The sequence below is a fragment of the Hyla sarda genome, chromosome 9 (genome assembly GCF_029499605.1).
Source record: "Hyla sarda isolate aHylSar1 chromosome 9, aHylSar1.hap1, whole genome shotgun sequence".
Classification (NCBI taxonomy): domain Eukaryota; kingdom Metazoa; phylum Chordata; class Amphibia; order Anura; family Hylidae; genus Hyla; species Hyla sarda.
This window is the reverse complement of record NC_079197.1, coordinates 19118926-19142681: the sequence shown is the minus strand read 5'-3', so window position 1 is coordinate 19142681 and position 23756 is coordinate 19118926. Positions and strand designations below refer to the sequence as shown.

Below are 23756 nucleotides of genomic sequence, written 5' to 3'. Positions count from 1 at the left end.
GAGCTTTTCAGCCTGACATGAAGGGTCGGGAAGGATCTCCAGCCATTGTGCTGCAGGAAGTGTGTACAGTCTGCGCTCCACTTATATAGGGTACACTGCAAGAAGAGGATTATTCCCTAAGTAACCTGAGTGCTCCGGGCTGACGTCAGCGCTGAACTCCGTTCCAACCTGTAGGTTACACTTTCCAAGCAGCCGCTGGTTAAACCTAGATAATAGTGAAGGGAAGCATTAAAGTATTCTACATCATCTCTCATTGAGAGGAAATAGATTGAATTCTATTGGTTGGAAAGTATGCGATAAAGAGTAGGGGTAATTGTATGGGTTGCAGAGGTGGCGTTGGTGACCGGTGGCGGACATTGCGATGTGGAATACCTGCTTGGACAATTCAATTGGTATGGGTATCATAAATATGTATGTATATATATATATATATATATCTTTATATATATATATATATATATATATATGTAAATATCTATATATATATATATATGTAATCATAATGTGCAAACTCGCACGCTATGTCACAGGTGGCTGTGACATGGCATGCGGGTAACGTACACTAACGATCTGTTAGTTTTATTCACATATATTTACATTAATGTACATTATGATCGTAATGTGCAAGCCCACATGCCACGTCACAGCCACCTGTGACGTGGCGTGCGGGTTTGCACATTATGATTGCATATATAGATATATATATATATACACACACACACATACACACACACACACACATATATATATATACACATACACATATATATATATATATATATATATATACACACATATATATATATATACACACATATATATATATATATAAATGTGAATAAAACTAACAGGTCGTTAGTGTAACTTACCCGCATGCCACGTCACAACCACCTGTGATGTGGCGTGCGGGTTTGTACATTATGATTACATATATATATATATACATACACACACACACACATATATATACATGTTCATAAAACTAACAGGTCGTTAGTGTACGTTACCCGCATGTCACATCACAGCCACCTGTGACGTAGCGTGCGGGTTTGCACATTATGATTATATATATATAGACCTACGACTAAGCACTCCGGTGCGAAACGCGTCAGGCTTCTGTGTACTGCGTTATGCTGAAATAAAGTTCTGAGTTTTTAACTGCATACTACAGTTCTGTGCCAGACTATCTTCCTTGTTACATACACATATATATATATATATATATATATATATATACACATATATATACACACACATATACATATATACACATGTGAATAAAACTAACAGGTCGTTAGTGTACGTTACACTCATGCCATGTCACAGCCACCTATGTATAGCGGGTCCCTAACTGGTGTGGCGCTGCATGGCGACCCCCAGTGGCCATAGAGGGAAAAACCTTGTGACAGAGCAGCCCCAATGCTGCCCGACATAGCCCCCGGCTGTGGGCCACGCCACCCCACAGACACAGCACCACGGCAGAAGCATTCGCCACACAGCACCACACCAGTGTGAACTAATGGCAAAGCTCACTCACCATGTGCTCCCAGCGTGAGGCCTAGATGGCTGCCAGGAACAGACATCTTTGCAGTCTTCTGCTAATGAAATAGGCCTGAGCCGAGTGAGATTGCATTTGTGGGGTATTGTAGCAACACCATAAGGCAGCTAGCTGGTCACACGGGTATGTGTCATTTCCTTTACACAAAGGTGGGTACTATTTTGGTAAGAATGGCGGTGGTAGCATACACGGCGCCAGTCGAGAATGGAGTCATGTACCGTTTCTGTTGACGCAGGTTTTTCCGAAAATTCCCATTATAACTCTCATTGACTTCATGTTCTATTCCTCCCCTTCCACATCCGTACAATTAATCCCCACCGTGTAAGGTAATTTTGCACATTGTGTGGCACAATACCCCATCAGGACTTCGCTATATATAGAGCAGAAATATCATTTCTCAGCCACGTTTATGTACATTACATGACAGCATTCATTCGCCATCTGTAACAATGGGCTTTAATATGAATGGCTAATCACTGCCAAGTGGCACAGATAGGGGGCAGATCGGCATCCCAGGCCCCTGGTTTCTCTATACCAGTGGTCTCCAACCTGCGGACCTCCAGATGTTGCAAAACTACAACTCCCAGCATGCCCGGACAGCCAACGGCTGTCCGGGCATGCTGGGAGTTGTAGTTTTGCAACATCTGGAGGTCCGCAGGTTGGAGACCACTGCTCTATACAATTAATGGACAATGGCCCATGACTCACAGACATTACAGGCTCTTCAGAGAACCGGGTCTGGTTAGTTATTAGCCGTATTATTCAGCAGCAAATTCACAAAAGTAGGATTTATTCTGAGGTATTGTCATACCCAAAGGCAGCCATGAGGGGCACTGTGGGCCCTCTAGTGATATATCCCATCTGTTGAGCTCCGTAATGTCTACCTTTATTTGGTCTCATTAATAAATCTTAAAGGGGTATTCCAGGAAAAAACTTTTTTTTATATATATATATATATATATCAACTGGCTCCAGAAAGTTAAACAGATTTGTAAATTACTTCTATTAAAAAGTCTTCCTCCTTTCAGTACTTATGAGCTTCTGAAGTTAAGGTTGTTCTTTTCTGTCTAAATCCTCTCTGATGACACCTGTCTCGGGAACCGCCCAGTTTAGAAGAGGTTTGCTATGGAGAATTTGCTTCTAAACTGGGCGGTTCCCGAGACACGTGTCATCAGAGAGCACTTAGACAGAAAAGAACAACCTTAATCCTTTCAGTACTTATGAGCTTCTGAAGTTAAGGTTGTTCTTTTCTGTCTAAGTGCTCTCTGATGACACCTGTCTCGGGAACCGCCCAGTTTAGAAGCAAATTCCCCATAGCAAACCTCTTCTAAACTGGGCGGTTCCCGAGACAGGTGTCATCAGAGAGCACTTAGACAGAAAAGAACAACCTAAACTTCAGAAGCTCATAAGTACTGAAAGGATTAAGGTTGTTCTTTTCTGTCTAAGTGCTCTCTGATGACACGTGTCTCGGGAACCGCCCAGTTTAGAAGAGGTTTGCTATGGAGAATTTGCTTCTAAACTGGGCGGTTCCCGAGACACGTGTCATCAGAGAGCACTTAGACAGAAAAGAACAACCTTAATCCTTTCAGTACTTATGAGCTTCTGAAGTTAAGGTTGTTCTTTTCTGTCTAAGTGCTCTCTGATGACACCTGTCTCGGGAACCGCCCAGTTTAGAAGCAAATTCCCCATAGCAAACCTCTTCTAAACTGGGCGGTTCCCGAGACAGGTGTCATCAGAGAGCACTTAGACAGAAAAGAACAACCTTAACTTCAGAAGCTCATAAGTACTGAAAGGATTAAGATTGTTTTAATAGAATTAATTTACAAATCTGTTTAACTTTCTGGAGCCAGTTGATATATGTATATATATATATATATATATATATATATATATATATATATATATATATATATGTTTTTTCCTGGATAACCCCTTTAATAATTGTTTTTACAATTCATCCAGATTTCTACTTACTGTCAGTGAAAAGAAACATTTACAACCACTGGATATACCAAATACTACTTACAGCAGGGGGTTTGCTTCACTTGGAAGATCATGACTGTGCGAAACGCGTGGGTTGCTCGTGTGTTTTTATAGTGTAGAAAATTCCCAGTAGTGACCATCGTAAAATTAGCAACACTTTCGTTCACTGATGGAAAGCAGAGATGTTGAAAACGGTGAGAAACTAAGCACATAGATTATTATTAGACTTGTCACTCTACAATGGTTAACAGTATAGCCCTGGAAATAAATCCTATTAATCGTGTAAGGCCGGGTGCACACCACGTTTTTGCAATACAGTTCCCGTATACGTTTTCAATGTGAAAACCGTACAGAACCGTATTGATGCCAAAAGATGCATCCGGTTGTGTCTGTTTTGCATCCTGTACGATTTTATCAGTTTTTCCCGTACCCCATACCGTAGCCTACCATGGTTTTTGGTCCGGGTGAAAAACTGTATTGAAACGTATATGTTTTTTTTTTAACATGGGAGTCAATGGGAACCGTACAGACCCGTATGTGCGTGCGGTTCCATCTGGTTTTCACCATACGGTTTTTGACTTTGCACAGTTTTTTCTTTCTTTGAATTTCAATCAAACAAGGGAAACTTTATTTATAATGGAGTGAAAAGTTTAAAACGTATAAGTTTTATTCTTAAAAAAAAAACGGATGCAACCGGACATCATTTTTCAGACCGTATATGGGTTAAAATTTGTACACACGTTTTGATACAGTTTAGTCCGGTTTTGAGGAATCTTTTTTCTTTATCAAAAACCTGATACTAAGGCTGCATTTACACCAAGTTTTTGCAATACAGTTACCGTATCAGGTTTTTGATGAAAAAACTGATTCCTCAAAACCGGACTAAACTGTACAAATTTTAACCCGTATACGGTTAAAAAAATTATGTATGGTTGCATCCATTTTTTAAGAAAAAAACATACATGTTTTAAAATTTTCACTCCATTATGAATAAAGTTTCACTTGTTTGATTGAAATTCCAAGTAAAAAACTGTGCAACGTAAAAAAACGTATGGTGCAAACCAGATGGAACCGAACGCACATATGGTCCTTTACGGTTCCCATTGACTCCCATGTAAAAAAAAAACAAATACGGTTTAAATACGGTTTTTCACCCGGCTCAAAAACCGTGGTAGACTACGGTTTTGGGTACGGGGAAAGAAACTGACAAAACTGGATGAAAAACGGACTCAACCTGATACATCTTTTGGCATACGGTTTTCAATGGAGAGTCAATGCATACGGTTTTCAATATGGTTCCGTACGGTTTTCAAATTGAAAACGTATACGGGAACTGTATTGCAAAAGCGGGGTGTAAATGCACCCTTAGACAGTGTTTCCCAACCAGGGGGCGTCCAGCTGTTGCTAAACTACAACTCCCAGCATGCCCGGACAGCCGAAGGCTGTCCGGGCATGCTGGGAGTCGTAGTTTTGCAACAGCTGGGGGCACTCAGGTTGAGAAAGACTGATGTAAGAGATTTCTTCCCAGTGAAGGTTTCCATTCATTTACTACAAGCAGAGATCCTAAAAACCCTGAGCAATTTATGCGCAAAATATCATAGACAATTTTATATATATATATATATATATATATATATATATATATATATACACATATATACAAATCTCTTGGCCTGATAGGTTCATTGATGTGACTTCAGTGCAGTGGCGCAGCATGGGTTGGCAGTGCATGCATCACTGCCCACCAGGGGGCGCAGACAGGATTTTCTAAAGGGTTTTGGTTTAATCAATTATATTACCTCCATACTAGGATAACATATTACTACTGAAGTGGCTGAATAATATCATCATACTGTTATGAAATGAAAGCCACTATACACCAATATTACCAATAACACCACTATACAAGAGACAAATAATTCCGCCACACCATGACCACTGCATAGAGACTGGATAATCCCACCAAACCCATACTAAATAAAAACCACTGTACACAGACTAATATTCTGCCAAAAAAATTACCATTTAGTGGTGACCCTAGCTTTATACAGGTCCCATTAGAGGAAACATTGCAGTTACATCCAGTGACTCACAGGGGGCGTCTTCCTGGATTTCTTCTCCTCTATCTAGCTCAGACCGCCATAAAGACTTTTTCTAATAAATCTGTCAGATTATCTCAGAATTTTTGTACTTTTCTAGCACATCCCCCACCTTATCCCTATCTGTAATGGCCCAAATAATGTCTCCCTTTGTGCCCTGCATAATAAGGGAGTAAGTGGGTTGGGGAGAGCAATAGGGTAATTGGGTTGGGGTTGTTACGTAGGACCTCAGTGGGTAGGTATCCCCCCTCTCCCCCATTAGATAGATACCCCAGTAGGTAGGAAATTACCACAATTAGGAAGATGCCCCCAATAGGTACATATTTGTTCCTCACCCGTCAATTAGGTAAAAGCCCCCAATAAGTAAAAATCCTCCCCCAGTGGGTAGAAGCCTCCAGTAGGCAAAAAAAAATAAATAAAAAAATCCCCCACCCCATTATGAGGGAGCCCCCAATAGCTGGGTAATCCCTCATTAGGTAGAAGCCTCCAGTAGGTAGGTAATCATCCCTCCCCATTATGTAGATGGCCACAGTAGGTAGGTAATATAAAATAAAAGCCCCAAATAGGTAGGTAATCCCCCCCATTGAGTAGATGCCCCAGTAAGCAGGAATTCCCCTCAATTAGGTAGAAGCCTTCAGTAGGTAGGTAATCCCCCCCCCCCCCCCCCCATTAAAGGGGTACTCCGGTGGAAAACATTTTATTTATTTTTTTTAAATCAACTGGTGCCAGAAAGTTAAACAGATTTGTAAATGACTTCTACTAAAAAATCTTTACCCTTCCAATACTTTTTAGCAGCTGTATGCTACAGAGGAAATTCTTTTCTTTTTGAATTTCTTTTTTTTTCTTGTCCACAGTGCTCTCTGCTGACACCTGGAACTGTCCAGAGCAGCATAGGTTTGCAATGGGGATTATCTCCTGCTCTGGACAGTTCCTGACATGGACAGAGGTGTCAGCAGAGAGCACTGTGGACAAGACAAAAAAGAAATTCAAAAAGAAAAGAATTTCCTCTGTAGCATATAGCTGCTATAAAGTACAGGAAGGGTAAAGATTTTCCAGTAGAAGTCATTTACAAATCTGTTTAACTTTCTGGCACCAGTTGATTTAAAAAAAAGGTTTTCCAACGGAGTACCCCTTTAAGTAGATACCCCAGTAGGTAGATAAGTGGAGATGTATAGCCCCCCCCCCCCCCCATGCTATGCTACTGCTTTAGTAAAACATTTGTGTGCACTCTGAAGTCCCAGAACGCTGCCCACTAGTGGCCGTCTGCTGCTCTCTTCCAGGATGTGTGGCATTCAACATTTGGAAAGAGCCGGGGAAAACCTTTCACTCTTCAAATCGTTTTACTTCTGCATCGTGACTTTCTCTACGGTGGGATACGGAGATGTGACTCCCAAAATCTGGCCCTCGCAGCTCCTGGTGGTGATCATGATCTGTGTGGCGCTCGTGGTCTTACCTCTCCAGGTAAGTAGTGTCTATGGTTTATATTGTTATATCTATAGCTTTCATTTCCTTCAAACACGTGCATGCTCAGCTTGACTGAGTGTGCATGTGTTCTGAATGGTAAACCACTACCAGACACCTTATCTCCCTGAGTGTAATAGGATTGGGCTTGTTAAAATTCAACATCCATGATTGTTGAGTCAGAAAGACAACCTCTCCCACCAATACTTATTAGGTGGTCCGCCAGATCTTTAAAAAAAAAGTCTGGTCCATAATAAATTTTCCTTTTAAATAGTGTGTCTCCAGCTGTTGCAAAATTACAACTCCCAGCATGCCCGGACAGCCAACTTCTATAAAAAAAATCTTTACCCTTCCAGTACTTTTTAGCAGCTGTATGCTACAGAGGAAATTCTTTTCTTTTTGAATTTCTTTTTTGTCTTGTCCACAGGGCTCTCTGCTGACCCTTGATGCCCGTATCAGGAACTGTCCAGAGCAGGAGAAAATCCCCATAGCAAACCTATGCTGCTCTAGACAGTTCCTGACACGGACAGCGGTGTCAGCAGAGAGCACTGTGGACAAATAAAAAAAAAACAAATTAAAAAAGAAAAGAATTTCCTCTGTAGCATACAGCTGCTAAAAAATACTGGAAGGGTAAAGATTTTTTAATAGAAGTCATTTACAAATCTGTTTAACTTTCTGACATCAGTTCATTTAAAAAAAAAAAAAAAGTTTTCCACCGGAGTACTGTAAAGAGGTACTGTCATTATGAAAAACTTTTCAGACTTTGTAGTATTACTGATAAGATGACTTTTTTAAATATACATTTATTAAAAAATGCCAATTTTACAAAAAAAAAAAAAATTAATAACTGCCACTAGGGGTCATGAGTCTTTATGCAGACAGACTACTATGTATTTTGCAGCATACTGGATACTGGCCGTAAAGCATGTTGGTATCCGGCATAGGAGGTCACCATTGCGCAACTTTAGCCTTCAGCTGTTCCTAAACTACAACACCCATGATGGGAGTTGTAGTTTTATAACAGCTGGGGGTACAATCTTTGTAAAACTCTGTTTTAGAGCTGTGTATTCTCCAGCTGTGTGCCTCCAGCTCTTGCAAAACTACAGACAAAGGATGTGTGGGCATGCTTGGAGTTGTAGTTTTGCAGCAGCTAAAGGCAACACTGCTCCAACACAGTGCTTTACAAACACTCCAGCTGTTGCAAAACTACAACTCCCAGCATGCTTGAACCGCCAAAGCTTTCTCTGCCTCCTGAATGACAAAGAAGCTGATCAGACATTCAGGAGTCTGTGAAAGCTGAATGACACACATAGTGAAAGCTATGTTGATTAGCATCCAGCTTTGCTAGGAACACATAGAAATTGTATGCATAAAAACTACTGTGCAGTGATTTGCAGACTGCCAGGCTGCTCCCAGACTCAGAGCAGATGAGTCATCACAGTGAGGGAGAGAGATGGACACGCCTCCTCCACAAGGCAAGAAGACAAAGCAAGTGAGTAACATATAAATACTATTTGTTAGGGACATATAGGTCCTAGACGCATAAAACATTATATGTACATGTTCAGGATTAGGTACTGAGTAACATATCACTTTTTTTTGGGGGGGGGGCACTATGACAGGTAAGCTTTAAAGGGGTTATCCAGGAAAAAACATTTTTTTCAATATATCAACTGGCTCCAGAAAGTTAAACAGATTTGTATATTACTTATATTAAAAAATCTTAATCCGTTCAGTACTTATGAGCTTCTGAAGTTAAGGTTGTTCTTTTCTGTCTAAGTGCTCTCTGATGACACCTTTCTCGGGAACCGCCCAGTTTAGAAGCAAATCCCCATAGCAAACCTATTCTAAACTGGGCGGTTCCCGAGACACGTGTCATCAGAGAGCACTGAGACAGAAAAGAACAACCTTAACTTCAGAAGCTCATAAGTACTGAAAGGATTAAGATTTTTTTTTAATAGAAGTAATTTACAAATCTGTTTAACTTTCTGGAGCCAGTTGATATATATATATATAAAAAAAAGTTTTTTTTCCTGGATAACCCCTTTAACCCCTTAAGGACACATGACGTACTGGAACGTCATGTGTCCACTCCCGATCTATAACGCGGGGCCACGGCGTGGCCCCGCGTCATAGCGGTTCGGGCCCGGCCTCTAACAACGGCCGGGACCCGTGGCTAATAGCGCGCGGCATTGATCGCTGTGCCGCGCGCTATTAACCCTTTAGACGCGGCGTTCAAAGTTGAACGCCGCGTCTAAAGTGAAACCGAAAGCATGCCGGCTAGCTCAGTGGGCTGTTCGGGATAGCCGCGGTGAAATCGCGGCATCCCGAACAGCTGACAGGACAGCGGGAGGGCCCCTACCTGCCTCCTCGCTGTCCGATCGCCGAATGACAGCTCAGTGCCTGAGATCCAGGCATGAGCAGTCATGCGGCAGAATCATCGATCACTGGTTTCTTATGAGAAACCAGTGATCAATGTAAAAGATCAGTGTGTGCAGTGTTATAGGTCCCTATGGGACCTATAACACTGCAAAAAAAAAGTGCAAAAAAAAAGTGAATAAACATCATTTAACCCCTTCCCTATTAAAAGTTTGAATCACCCCCCTTTTCCCATAAAAGAAAAAACACAGTGTAATTAAAAATAAAAATAAACATAAATGGTATCGCCGCGTGCGGAAATGTCCAAATTATAAAAATATATCGTTAATTAAACCGCACGGTCAATGGCGTGCGCGCAAAAAAATTCCAAAGTCCAAAATAGTGCATTTTTGGTCACTTTTTATATCATGAAAAAATGAATAAAAAGCGATCAATAAGTCCTATCAATGCAAAAATGGTACCGTTAAAAACTTCAGATCACGGCGCAAAAAATGAGCCCTCATACCGCCCCATACACGGAAAAATAAAAAAGTTATAGGGGTCAGAAGATGACAATTTTAAACGTATAAATTTTTCTGCATGAAGTTATGATTTTTTCCAGAAGTGCGACAAATTCAAACCTGTATAAGTAGGGTATCATTTTAATCATATGGACCTACAGAATAAAGGTAAGGTGTCATTTTTACCGAAAAATGTACTACGTAGAAACGGAAGCCCCCAAAAGTTACAAAATGGCGTTTTTTTTTTCAATTTTGTCTCACAATGATTTTTTTTCCCGTTTCACCGTAGATTTTTGGGCACAATGACTGACGTCATTACAAAGTAGAATTGGTGGTGCAAAAAATAAGCCATCATATGGATTTTTAGGTGCAAAATTGAAAGAGTTATGATTTTTTAAAGGCAAGGAGCAAAAAACGAAAATGCAAAAACGGAAAAAACCCCGGTCCTTAAGGGGTTAATATAATAAAAATATACATTAAGTAGGAGGCCACCATGTTCTGGACCCTTATTAATTATCCAGAGGGCAGGGCGGCTACAAAGTGTGCAGTGCGTTGATCAGCCAAAATAACGGCGAATAACCAATAAACCAACTGCTCTAAGAAGATGTAATATAGTACACGTCATATTATCTTAAGATTCTAAGCTGCTCCTGTTGCCGGTGCATTTCCACTCGAGCGGGTTGGTGACAGGCCTTGAAATCCTTAGCGGGACTTAGAGAGACGGGCTTGGCACTGCTCCCTTGGCAAAGGGTTAAAGACTCCCTTAGGACCTGGAAGCATTTCATTTGCATTGGTTATGGCCGTTCTGTCCTGACTTCATGACAAGAAGGAAAAAAAGACCAGACCAGAGGACGGCGCCTTGTGTATTCCCTTCATCAGGGACGTGCACACATAGACATAAAAGGGGGGTTGAGCCCCTGCTATTTTTCTGCACCTGCCCTTTGATGCCCTATTGACAGTCATATTGCATTTGGCCGCAATTTTCAAAACATTGCAGTAAAATTGCCACAATTTTGCGCATATGCAGCAGATGGCAATAATGGGAATGTTGTCCTATAGCTGTTTGGGTTGCACAGAGCCCATAGAGCAGTACAAAGCTTCTTACTAGACCTTGAAAGGGGTACTCCGGCCCTAAGACATCTCATCCCCTATCCTAGCCGCTGGGGACCCCCGCAATCTTGCATTCGGCACCCGATGGGTGCCGAATGCAAGATTGCGGGGTCCCCGGCAGCGGGACCCCTCTGCGGTCAGACACCGTATCCCCTTTCCTTTGGATAGGGGATAAGATGTCTTAGGGCCGGAGTACCCCTTTAAGGGCCTTTTAGGACCTGCAATTACATCATTAGGTCCAAAAAGGTCCAGGATAAGTGCACAGAGGAGGAAGAGGTCATAGGAAAAATATGGAAGGTACAGAAACCAATATATGTGGGGGTGGGGAGGTCATAGGGAACAGTATATAGGGAGTAGGATATAGGAATCAGTATATTGGGGATAGGGAGCAGTATATATGTGTGAGATAGGGGGCAGTATATGTGATATAGGGAGCTGTGTATAGGGGGTAAAGGGATGTCACAGAAGAAGGATAATAAGCACAGTGAAGTGTTCTTTTTCACCCTCAAAAATGTCTGTGCACCTGCTTGACCTTCAGCAAGGTTAGGCAGAATGGCCCATGGTAGACCAAGGTCTCTATCAGATGAAACGAGAAACAGGACCTCTATTCCAGGCGCTACTGACTCTCTAACATCAAGAGGATAGCCAAGGATTCATATAAAAGTCCCTGGAAGGACCGGAAAGAAAGTACTAAAACAAATAATAGTATATGACGCGTTTCGAGGAAGAACCCCTCCTCTTCCTCAGACCAATATCTTGATCTGAGGAAGAGGGGGTTCTCCCTCAAAACGCGTCATCTACTATTATTAATTGTTTTTGTGCTTTATTTTATTTTCTATATCATTAATAAATGGTCCTTCCGGGGACTTTTAAAAGAATCCTTTGCTATCCTCCTTTTGATGTTATGAAGTCAGCAGCGTCTGGAATAGGGGTCCTGTTTCACGTTTCCTACATACTTCAATATCTTACTGAGACATGAGGGGCGCTGGTGGGTCAGAAAGTGTTACTGGGCATGAAAGGTTATAGACCTCCTGCACTTGAACCATATGAGGAGCTTTAAAGGGGTATTCCAGTGAAATTTTTTTTTTTTCATATCAACTAGCTCCAGAAAGTTAAACAGATTTGTAAATTACTTCTATAAAAAAATCTTAATCCTACCTGTATTTATCAGGTGCTGAAGTTAAGTTGAGTTCCACAGTGCTCTCTGCTTACACCTCTGTTTGTTTCAGGAACTGTCCAGAGCAGGAGAGGTTTGCTATGGGGATTTGCTCCTACTCTGGACAGTTCCTGAGGTGTCAGCAGAGAGCACTGTGGTCAGACAGAAAAGAACAACTCAACATCAGCAGCTGATAAGTACTGGTAGGATTAAGATTTTTTTTATAGTAGTTTACAAATCTGTTTAACTTTCTGGAGCCAGTTAATATGATTTTTTTTTTTTTACTGGAATATCCCTTTAAGGACCCTGTGGTCACCACCATTCATCTGCTCCATTTCATTCATATCCTCTAGGTTATATACAGATCTGTATGAAAAATTATCCTCATGGTGTAAAATGTAAAGTGAAGAGTTTACGGGTGGCGGCTCACCTGTAAATGTCGTGTAGACAAGACACAACAACTTATCAAGCATGTGGTCTGTCAGGTGACGGCCATGGATCCTTCGGCTGTCCGGGCATGCTGGGAGTTACCACAGCTGGAGGCACCCTAATTGGGAAACACTGTTCTATCCTATGGACTAGAGCAGTGTTTCCCAACCAGGGTGCCTCCAGATGTTGTGAAACTACAACTCCCAGCAAAAAGGCTGTCGGGGAGTTGTAGTTTTTCAACAGCTGGAGACACCTTGGTTGGGAAACACTCACTAGTACAGTATATAGTGATTGGGGGGTCTATATTGGGGTCCTGAAGCTAAATGTCTGCTGAAGTTGTATTTGTAAGAGAAGTATAAAAAACTGATGAAAATAGAAATATATATAATAAAAAATTTAAATAAAACCCTTAGTATAATTTAATCGGATAAAAACTATTCTGATAAGGATTCTGATAATGACTATAAATGCAAATGACTATAAATGCAAATGACTATAAATGCAAATGACTATAAATGCAAATGACTGTCACATTTTGCAAAAGAAATGAGTTGTTATAAATGTTATGATTGAAATAATAAAAGCTATAAAAATAAATCAATACAAGGTGATAAAACGAAACAGATGAAGCCGATATTGCGTCGCAGACGTTCTGTGGATTTATAAGGTATTTTGGATTATTTTTGCCGTGTTTATCTCTGCAGTTTGAGGAGCTGGTGTTCTTATGGATGGAGCGTCAGAAATCTGGAGGAAACTACAGCCGGCACAGAGCTCAGACAGAGAAGCACGTGGTGTTATGCGTCAGCTCCCTCAAGATTGACCTCCTCATGGACTTCCTCAATGAGTTCTATGCACATCCTCGCCTCCAGGTAACATTGTCCTTCACCAGACTGGCATTGAGGTTAGGGTCGCCACCTTCCTTTCAAAAAATACCGGCCATGCTCATTTGCATAATTAATTATATATGCATAACATCATTATAATATTATATATGCGGGGGAAATATTGTGCTATTCTGACCCCTATAACTTTTTTATTTCCCCTTATACGGGGATGTATGAGGGTTATATTTTGCGCCCCGGACTGTAGTTTTGAACAGGACCATTTTTGTTTTGATGTGACTTTTTGATCGCTTTTTTTTTTTTTTTTTAATTAAATTTGGGAGTTGCAGTTAATTACTAACTACAACTGCCACCATGCCCTGATACAGCCTGTGGCTCAGCAGTTGCCCAAAACAAAAACTACAACTCCCAGCATGTTGGACGATATAGTAGTATATAGTATATAGGTCAGTGTTTCCCAACCAGGAGTGCCTCCAGCTGTTGTAAAACTACAACTCCCAGCATGTTGAACTATATAGTAGTATATAGTGTAGGTCAGTGTTTCCCAACCAGGGGGGCCTCCAGCTGTTGCAAAACTACAACTCCCAGCATGTTGGACTATATAGTAGTATGTAGTATAGGTCAGTGTTTCCAAACCAGGGGTGCCTCCAGCTGTTGTAAAACTACAACTCCCAGCATGTTGGACTATATAGTAGTATGTAGTATAGGTCAGTGTTTCCAAACCAGGGGTGCCTCCAGCTGTTGTAAAACTACAACTCCCAGCATGCCCGCACAGCCGTTGGTTGGGAAACACTGGTATAGTATATGGTGCAACATTCCGGGAGTTGGAGAATTGGTTGGATAAATATCGGCCATTGCAATTAGGGTCGCCACCTGGCCGGTATTTTACCAACACAGACGGTATTTTGGCCACCCTGCCGGTATTTTTATATAAAAAATACCGGCAGGGTGGCCAAAATACCGTCTGTGTTGGTAAAATACCGGCCAGGTGGCGACCCTAATTGAGGTTCTGCAACAACCTCCATCTCCCATCTACCAGTGCTGGACTGGGGTTCCCTAGGGCCACCACTGCTGATGATACTTAGGGCCCATCCTCCAGCATAGCTTTAACACCCTAAAAAGATTCACAAAAGGTCATTTGTGAATACTCCCCATAAGACACAGACCCAATCTTCAAAGTCAGCACTAAATGGGGTTGTCTTCTGTTAGACCTTTGGGGCTTGTTGTAGTGTCAGAAGAAAGATGATACCCAGCACTCACCAATGATGCACAGTAAAGATTTATTATGCTATAGTGTAGTACAAGGACGCGTTTCGGCATGGGAGCCTTCCTCAGCTGTCTGCCTATGGCTTCCACGCCGAAACGCATCCTTGTACTACACTGTGGCATAATAAATCTTCACTGTTCATCACTGGTGAGTGCTGGGTATCCTCTTTTTTCTACAATGGGGCAAAAAAGTATTTAGTCAGCCCCCAATTGTGCAAGTTCTCCCACTTAAAAAGAAGAGAGAGGCTGTCATTTTCATCATAGGTATACCTCAACTATGAGAGACAGAATGAGAAAAAAATCCATAAAATCACATTGTCTGATTTTTAAAGAATTTATTTGCAAATTATGGTGGAAAATAAGTATTTGGTCAATAACAAAAGTTCATCTCCCCTAAGTTATATCCCCTTTGTTGGCAATGACAGAGGTCAAACGTTTTCTGGAAGTCTTCACAAGGTTTTCACACACTGTTGTGACTTTCAACTCCCTCCAAAGGTTTTCTATGGGGTTGAGATGTGGAAACTGGCTAGGCCACTCCAGGACCTTGAAATGCTTCTTATGAAGCCACTCCTTCGTTGCCCGGGCGGTGTGTTTGGGATCATTGTCATGTTGCAAGACCCAGCCACGTTTAATTTTCAATGCCCTTGCTAATGGAAGGTTTTCACTGAATATTTCAGGATAAATGGCTCCATTCATTCTTTCCTTTACACGGATCAGTCATCCTGGACCCTTATCAGAAAAACAGCCCCAAAGAATATGTTTCCACCCCCATGCTTCACAGTAGGTATGGTGTTCTTTGGATGCAGCTCAGCATACTTTCTCCTTCAAACACGACGAGTTGAGTTTCTACCAAAAAGTTCTACTTTGGTTTCATCTGACCATATGACATTCTCCCAATCCTCTTCTGGATCATCCAAATGCTCTCTAGCAAACTTCAGACGGGCCCGGACATGTACTGGCTTAAGCAGGGGACACGTCTGGCACTGCATGATTTGAGTCCCTGGCGGCGTAGTGATGGTAGCCTTTGTTACTTTGGTCCCAGCTCTCTGCAGGTCATTCACTAGGTCCCCCGTGTGGTTCTGGTATTTTTGCTCACCATTCTTGAGATCACTTTGACACCACGGGGTGAGATCTTGCATGGAGCCCCAGACCGAGGGAGATTATCAGTGGTCTTGTATGTCTTCCATTCTCTAATAATTGCTCCCACAGTTGATTTCTTCACACCAAGCTGCTTGCCTATTGCAGATTTAGTCTTCCCAGCCTGGTGCAGGTCTACAATTTTGTTTCTGGTGTCCTTCGACAGCTCTTTGGTCTTGGCCATAGTGGAATTTGGAGTGTGACTGTTTGAGGTTGTGGACAGGTGTCTTTTATACTGATTACAAGTTCAAACAGGGGCCATTAATACAGGTAACGAGTGGAGGACAGAGGAGACTCTTAAAGAAGAAGTTACAGGTCTGTGAGAGCCAGAAATCTTGCTTGTTTGTAGGTGACCAAATACTTATTTTCCACTATAATTTGCAAATAAATTCTTTAAAAATCAGACAATGTGATTTTATGGATTTTTTTTCTCATTATGTCTCTCATAGTTGAGGTTATAACCTATGATGATAATTACATCTCTCATCTTTTAAAGTGGGAGAACTTGCACAATTGGTGACTGACTAAATCCTTTCTTTTTGCCTCACTGTACCTGTGCCTTTACCCTACCTCTTCCGCCACCGCAGATTCCATGGAAGAGCCGACATATCCCTAAATTGTACCTGTTAGGATAGGTTCAGACTACGGAATCTCCGGGCATAAAATTTCCGCCCGGAGAATCTGATTTCCGCCTGCGCCGACTGAATCAGTCGGCGCTAGGACCGCGCGGACACTGCAGTCTCCCATAGACTGCAATGTGTTCCGCGAGGAATTCCGCCTGAAGAAAGACCACCGCCTTCAGGCGGAAATTTCTAAGCGGATTTACTAAGCGGATTTTCCGCTTCACAAATTCCGAAGTGTGAATTTGTGAACGGAAAACCATTCACTACACGAGACATTTTAGCAAGCGGAATTTCTGACGGAAATTTTACGACTGAATTTGCTCCATTACAAATATCCAAATGACAATCTATCCATTACTTTTTACAGGATTACTATGTGGTTATCCTTTGCCCAACAGAAATGGATATACAGGTCCGACGTGTCCTGCAGATACCGCTGTGGTCACAGAGGGTGATCTATCTCCAAGGGTCGGCCCTCAAAGACCAAGACCTCATGAGAGCAAAGTGAGTACAGGCTCGAAATAAGAGGGTATTCTGGTGTCCCTGTAGTGCGGTGGTCTCCATCCTGTAGTAGGCCGCCGTCCTGTTGTTCAGGCACACTTGAGGGCAGTGGTCTTCAACCTGCGGACCTCCAGATGTTGCAAAACTACAACTCCCAGCATGCCCGGACAGCCAACGGCTGTCCGGGCATGCTGGGAGTTGTAGTTTTGCAACATCTGGAGGTCCGCAGGTTGAAGACCACTGCTTTAGGGAGCACGCTAATTGTAGGGGGGGGGAATCATTTCTGTTGGAATAAGCAATTTTAGGGTGAGATGGACGTCCGTTTTCTCCTTTATCTGGAAGGGATTCTTCTCTTGAAAGTGAAAAACTTTTTTTTCTTTTTTTAAATCAACTGGTGCCAGAAAGTTAAACAGATTTGTAAAGTACTTCTATTAAAAAATCTTAATCCTTCCAATAATTATCAGCTGCTGAAGTTGAGTTTTTCTTTTCTGTCTGGTAACAGTGCTCTCTGCTGACATCTCTGCTTGTCTCAGGAACTGCACAGAGTAGAAGAGGTTTGTTTTGGGTTTTGCTTCTAGACAGTTACCAAGACAGGTGTCATCAGAGAGCACTTAGACAGAAAAGAACAACTCAACTTCAGCAGCTCATAAGTACTGAAAGGATTAAGATTTTTTTAATAGAAGTAATTTACAAATCTGTTTAACATTCTGGAGCCAGTTGATATATAAAAAAAAGTTTTTTTACCTGGATAACCCCTTTAAGGGTGCGTTCACACGTACAGGATAACTGCAGATTAGAAGTTGTGCTCAGTCATTCAGTTTACATTGAAATCTACAGCAGAAAATCCTGCGCATCAAATCTGCACATGATCCTGTAATGTGAATGTACCCTAAAGGGGAGTTATACAGATTTGTAAATTATTTCTATATAAAAATTTTAACCCTTCCAGTACTTATCAGCTGCTGTATGCTCCAGAGGAAGTTGTGTATTTCTTTCCAATCTGACCACAGTGCTCTCTGCTGCCACCTCTGTCCATGTCAGGAACTGTCCAGAGCATGAGCAAATCCCCATGGCAAACCTCTCCTGCTCTGGACAGTTCCTGATACAGACAGAGGTGGCAGCAGAGAGCACTGTGGTCAGACTGTATAGAACTACACAACTTCCTGTGGAGCATACAGCAGCTGATAAGTACTGGAAGTATTAAGATTTTTAAATAGAAGTAATTTTCATATCTGTATGTCTTTCTGGAACCAATTGATTTGAATTTTTTTTTTCCTCCAAAGTACCCCTTTAAGTTAGCAAGTAATGGTGGTCGCTGTTACTTGCAGTTGATGCCCCTGACTTAGTGCCGGCACAGATATTAGATATGTTGGCATAAACTGATTTTAACGGAATCCTCTAACAATCAGATGTGTATAAATGATATTGTCTTCTTCTGGATATTAACCTGTAAGGTCCTGTGTTGCCCCTAGAAGAGAAGCATCGCCAGAAGTTTCCATCCCATATAATGTATGCTTGGTTTGGCTGAGGAGAGAAGACAAAGCTGCTGCCGAAAACCTCTAGTGTTACCATAGCTACCCTGAGAACAAAAGGAATTGTCCTTGTCCCTGTCCTTCTTTCTCCTGACATTATGTGTGAGGCAGCTTTTCCCCAACACGGTGTTGGGTAAGAGCTGCCTCACCCCGTGCATATAAAATAGTCGCCTGGTCCTGCCGGAATCGGTGGGGTTGGCTGCCTTTGCTCTTATATGTATGGGGGCCTTTACAATATGTGTAGATCTCATCAAAAGCCTCTGTATTGTACAGCTGACTGTTATCTTATTGTCACTTCTTACAGGATGGACGATGCCGAAGCTTGTTTTATCCTCAGTAGCCGAAACGAGGTGGACCGCACTGCCGCAGTAAGAGTTAACCCACACGTGACTAGGGGAAAGTCTATAACCGCTGTGACCCACCCATACCCCCCATAAAATAACACCGACACAAATTATGGTAGGAAAAGGCCACAGCAGCCCAATTTATTAAATAACATATTTAACAAATATAAATAACGCTCATAAATAATTAGGTAAACATAAAAACACAACCCTAAATACTATCCCAGCGGGAGGGGGACTTGAAGGCTGCACGAATCTTCAGTCTCCTACTCTACCCTTGGCCGTACCTCACCTGACCCAAAGGCACCTCGTTCGGAGACTATTCCCCCTTCGGGACCACCCCCGCAGGGATTTCCACCACCTGCTGGGTACCGCCCCAGCCCCATCATACTAATATCTCCAATACTCTTCTCTGGGTCTCTCCAAATGCCTTCAAGTCCCCCCTTCAGCCCCTGCCGCTGTGACTAAAGGAACCCAAAACCCAACCCCTACTACCACGGAAACCAAGGGCGGGTGGGCAACTTTCCCTGCTAGAGCTGCACTGACATCACACTCCCTCTTCCTGCCGTTGTAACCCCTCCCCTTAGGCCACCCTCCCCCCCCCTTCTGGTTAACCCCTACCTTTCTGCTGTTAATCCTCCCCCTGTCACGTGTCTCTCCGCTCCCATGCTGTCCGCTCCAGAGCCTCTTTATTCATAGTGCCAGTCCCCCGCCATTGGGTGTAAGTAACACCGTCTTGCACCCTGGTGAAAAGATTTTGGTGCACAAGAACCCAGTATTTTGGGCTGCAATAGAGAAGGACCACACACAAGTGATATAGACTTCTTACTGAAAGGAGATGTTACAGACCAATTTATTGACCCTTTTAACTTTGGGGGTTAACAAGGGGTTGTCAATTTAGGATGACCACTTTGGGAAATATACAGTGGTAATAGCCATAGACAAGAAGATTTGCCCCCTATCCAACCAACTGGGAACACAACCTAGAAGGTTCCTTACATGATCCCTCATTTTGGACAACTATCTCTAAACTGCATTAAAAAAAAATGGCCTCCCTCTTATGTTTTAAGGACCATCAGACCATCCTGAGAGCCTGGGCGGTGAAAGATTTTGCCCCCAATTGCCCGCTGTACGTCCAGATTTTAAAGCCCGAAAATAAATTTCATGTTAAATTTGCAGGTAAGTTGCCCCTCAGGGTTTTCCTCTCTCTCTCTCTTCTGTCCTATTCTCCTTGTTATCTTTTAGACCAGTGTCCCCCAACCTGTGACTCTCAGACTGTTGTAAAACTACAACTCCCATCAGGCTGTCAGGGCATGATGGGCTTTGTAGTTTTGCCACCGCCGGAGAGCCACAGGTTGGGGAACACAGCTTTAAAGGGGTACTCCGGTGGAAAACTTTTTTTTTTTTTAATGAACTGGTGTCAGAAAGTTAAACAGATTTGTCAATTACTTCTATTAAAAAATCTTAATCCTTCCAGTACTTTTTAGCAGCTGTTTGCTATATAGGAAAATCTTTATTTTTTTAATTTCTTTTTTGTCTTGTCCACAGTGCTCCCTGCTGACACCTCTGTCCGTATCAAGAACTGTCCAGAGTAGGAGAAAATCCCCATAGCAAACCTATGCTGCTCTAGGACAGTTCCTGACACGGAGGGAGGTGTCACCAGAAAGCCTACAGCTGTTGCAAAACTACAACTCCCAGCATGCCAACGGCTGTCCGGGCATGCTGGGAGTTGTAGTTTTGCAACATCTGGAGGTCCGCAGGTTGAAGACCACTGCTTTAGGGAGCACGCTAATTGTAGGGGGGGGAGAATACTTTCTGTTGGAATAAGCATTTATAGGGGGAGATGGACGTCCGTTTTCTCCTTCATCTGGAAGGGATTCTTCTCTTGAAAGTGAAAAACTTTTTTTTATTTTTTATTTTATTTTTTTAAATCGACTGTTGCCAGAAAGTTAAATAGATTTGTAAATGACTTCTATTAAAAAAAATCTTAATCCTTCCAGTACTTATTAGCTGCTGAATACTACAGTGGAAATTCTTTTCCGTTTGAAACACAGAGCTCTCTGCTGACATCATGAGCACAGTGCTCTCTGCTGACACCTCTGTACATTTTAGGAACTGTCCAGAGCAGGAGAAAATCCCCATAGCAAACCTATGCTGCTCTGGACAGTTCCTGACACGGAGGGAGGTGTCAGCAGAGAGCACTGTGGACAAGACAAAAAAGAAATTCAAAAAGAAAAGAATTTCCTCTGTAGCATACAGCTGCTAAAAAGTACTAAAAGGATTAAGATTTTTTTTTTATAGAAGTCATTTACAAATCTGTTTTACTTTCTGGCACCAGTTCATTTAAAAAAAAAAAAAAGTTTACCACCAGAGTACCCCTTTAAATAGTAGATGAAGACATCTAGGTCTTCTTAGAACAGTGTTTCCCAACCAGAGAGCCTCCAGCTGTTGCAAAACTACAACTCCCAGCATGCCCGGACAGCCGTTGGCTGTCCGGGCATGCTAGGAGTTGTAGTTTTGCAACAGCTGGAGGCTTCCAAGTTGGGAAACACTGGCTGTATACACAAAACAGTAGAAAATTTCTCATACAAAGCTTTTGGCAGAGTTAGGTATAAAGATTGGGGCCCCTAGGTAATCTCCTCTACTCTATACGTGGTCAGTATAGGTTAAAAATATTTAACATGAATCTGAGGGGAACCCCTATTAATTTGCCAGAGGACCCATTTGTGGGGAGACCATTGATTTCAATGGGCATGGTGTAGTGCTTCATTTGCCCTGTGGTGGCGCTGCAGAGGAATGAAACACGTTCTGACAAGTGCTTCTATGCCTATGGTGTACAGCCCATGGTGGGGGGGTCCAAGGGGTCTTTCTTTACGGATATGTTGTAATATAACTTTTTTTATTTATAAGGGTTTTTTGTGGCACTCTAGTTTACTTATTGTCTTTTTTTTTTTTTTGCATTTCAGATCACGTGGTTTGTGAAGAAGAGTTCAAGTATGCCATGTTGGCATTAAACTGTGTGTGCCCCGCCACCTCCACTCTCATCACACTTCTGGTTCATACCTCAAGGGGGCAGTAAGTGTATTACGTAGATACAGCAAGGAAACCTTCATAGGGAAAACACGCAAATCATTTCGGATCAAGTAGTTTCCCCCTTTATTGACTATAAGACTAGGTTCAGACTACGGAATCTCCGGGCAGAAAATTTCCGCCTGGAGATTCCGAGTGCGGCCAGCGCCGACTGAATCAGGACCGCGCGAACACTGCAGTCTCCAATAGACTACAATGTGTTCCGCGAGTATTTCCGCCTGAAGAAAGAGCAACGCCATTCTTCAGGCGGAAATTTCCAAGCAGATTTTCCGTTCACAAATTCCGCTTCACAAATTCCGAAGTGTGAATTTCTGAACGGAAACCCATTCACTATACTATACATTTTAGCAAGCGGAATTTCCGCCTGCAATTTCAAAGCGGAATTGCAGGCGGAAATTCCGTAGTCTGAACCTAGCCTTAAAAGGGGAGCTGTTTTTATTTTATATATATATATATATATATATATATATATATATATATATTGTGGAGCATTTGCAATGTGACTGTATACATAATATGACTTAGGCTGGGTTCACATATGTCCGGCATAGCTGCGTTACCCTGTCCGGTGCCATCCGGTGCGTTCAACCATCCGGTGTCCAAATTGAGACGCCAGATGAATGCGAACTGTCCCATTTAAATTAAAGGGGTACTTCGGTGAAAACCTTTTTTCTTTTAAATCAACTGGTGGCAGAAAGTTAAACATATTTGTAAATTACTTCTATTAAAAAATCTTAATCCTTCCTGTACTTATTAGCTGCTGAATACTAAAGAGGAAATTATTTTCTTTTTGGAATGCTCTCTGATGACATCACAAGCACAGTTCTCTCTGCTGACGTTTTTATAATAATAATAATAATAATAACACTTTATTTATTGTTGTCCTTAGTGGGATTTGAACCCATGGCCCCAGCACTGCAAGGCAGCAGTGCTAACCACTGAGCCACCATGCTGCCCTTAGCATACATCTCCTATGCATGGTTGCTAAAATGGACAGAGATGTCAGGAGAGAGCACTGTGCTCGTGATGTCATCAGTGTTCCAAAAAGAAAGGAATTTCCTCTGTAGCATTCAGCAGCTAATAAGTACCGGAAGGATTTAGATTTTTTAATAGAAGTAATTTACAAATATGTTTAACTTTCTATCACCAGTTGATTTAAAAGAAAAAAGGTTTTCACCGGAGTACCCCTTTAATAGGATCTGCATCAGTTTCCCTAGCAAGCAACGGAGGGAAAAAATAACCAATAAGGCCGTACATATGTAAATAAGTCATTAGAAATGCTTTATTCGTATAATAAAGTCCCTTTGTTTTTTGGGGACTTCGAGATAAAGGTGTGCAGGGGCGACCTCTTTAGGCCATGAGTTGGTAGTGCGCAGGTGAGATCTGGAGTCTCCAACCTGTGGGTCTTCAACTGTTGCAAAACTATAACTCCCAGCATGCCCTGACAGTTCTAGTTTTGTGACCTCTGATGACCCACAGGGTGAAAAAGGTTGCCATGGCATGCTGGGGGTTGTAGTTTTGTAACAGTTGAAGACCCACAGGTTGGAAACAGTTGCTGTTCAGGAGTCGAGGAAAGCTGGATGACAACCTTTATGGGTGGCTGCCACTACCTCTTGGGATTACCAACCATCTGTCCTGGACCATGGAGCGGTCATTAGAAATGATGGTGAGCAGTAACGCAGGTCTACATGTCAGGAGCCAGGGATAGTTGGGTAACAGAATGGCTACCACTACCTCTTGGGATCA

General features: G+C 42.2%; 1 protein-coding gene across 8 annotated transcripts in view; it reads left to right on the top strand.

The window, feature by feature from the left end:
- Nucleotides 1-23756, top strand: part of KCNT1 (potassium sodium-activated channel subfamily T member 1) — a 343981-nt gene that overhangs the window by 255658 nt on the left and 64567 nt on the right. For all 8 annotated transcript variants that reach the window (XM_056540054.1, XM_056540052.1, XM_056540058.1 and 5 more), the window contains 6 exons: nucleotides 6921-7101; nucleotides 13380-13544; nucleotides 16911-17047; nucleotides 18881-18944; nucleotides 19991-20099; nucleotides 21887-21995. In XM_056540054.1, the coding sequence (XP_056396029.1) occupies nucleotides 6921-7101; nucleotides 13380-13544; nucleotides 16911-17047; nucleotides 18881-18944; nucleotides 19991-20099; nucleotides 21887-21995 (765 nt within the window). The remainder of the gene's footprint in view (nucleotides 1-6920; nucleotides 7102-13379; nucleotides 13545-16910; nucleotides 17048-18880; nucleotides 18945-19990; nucleotides 20100-21886; nucleotides 21996-23756) is intronic.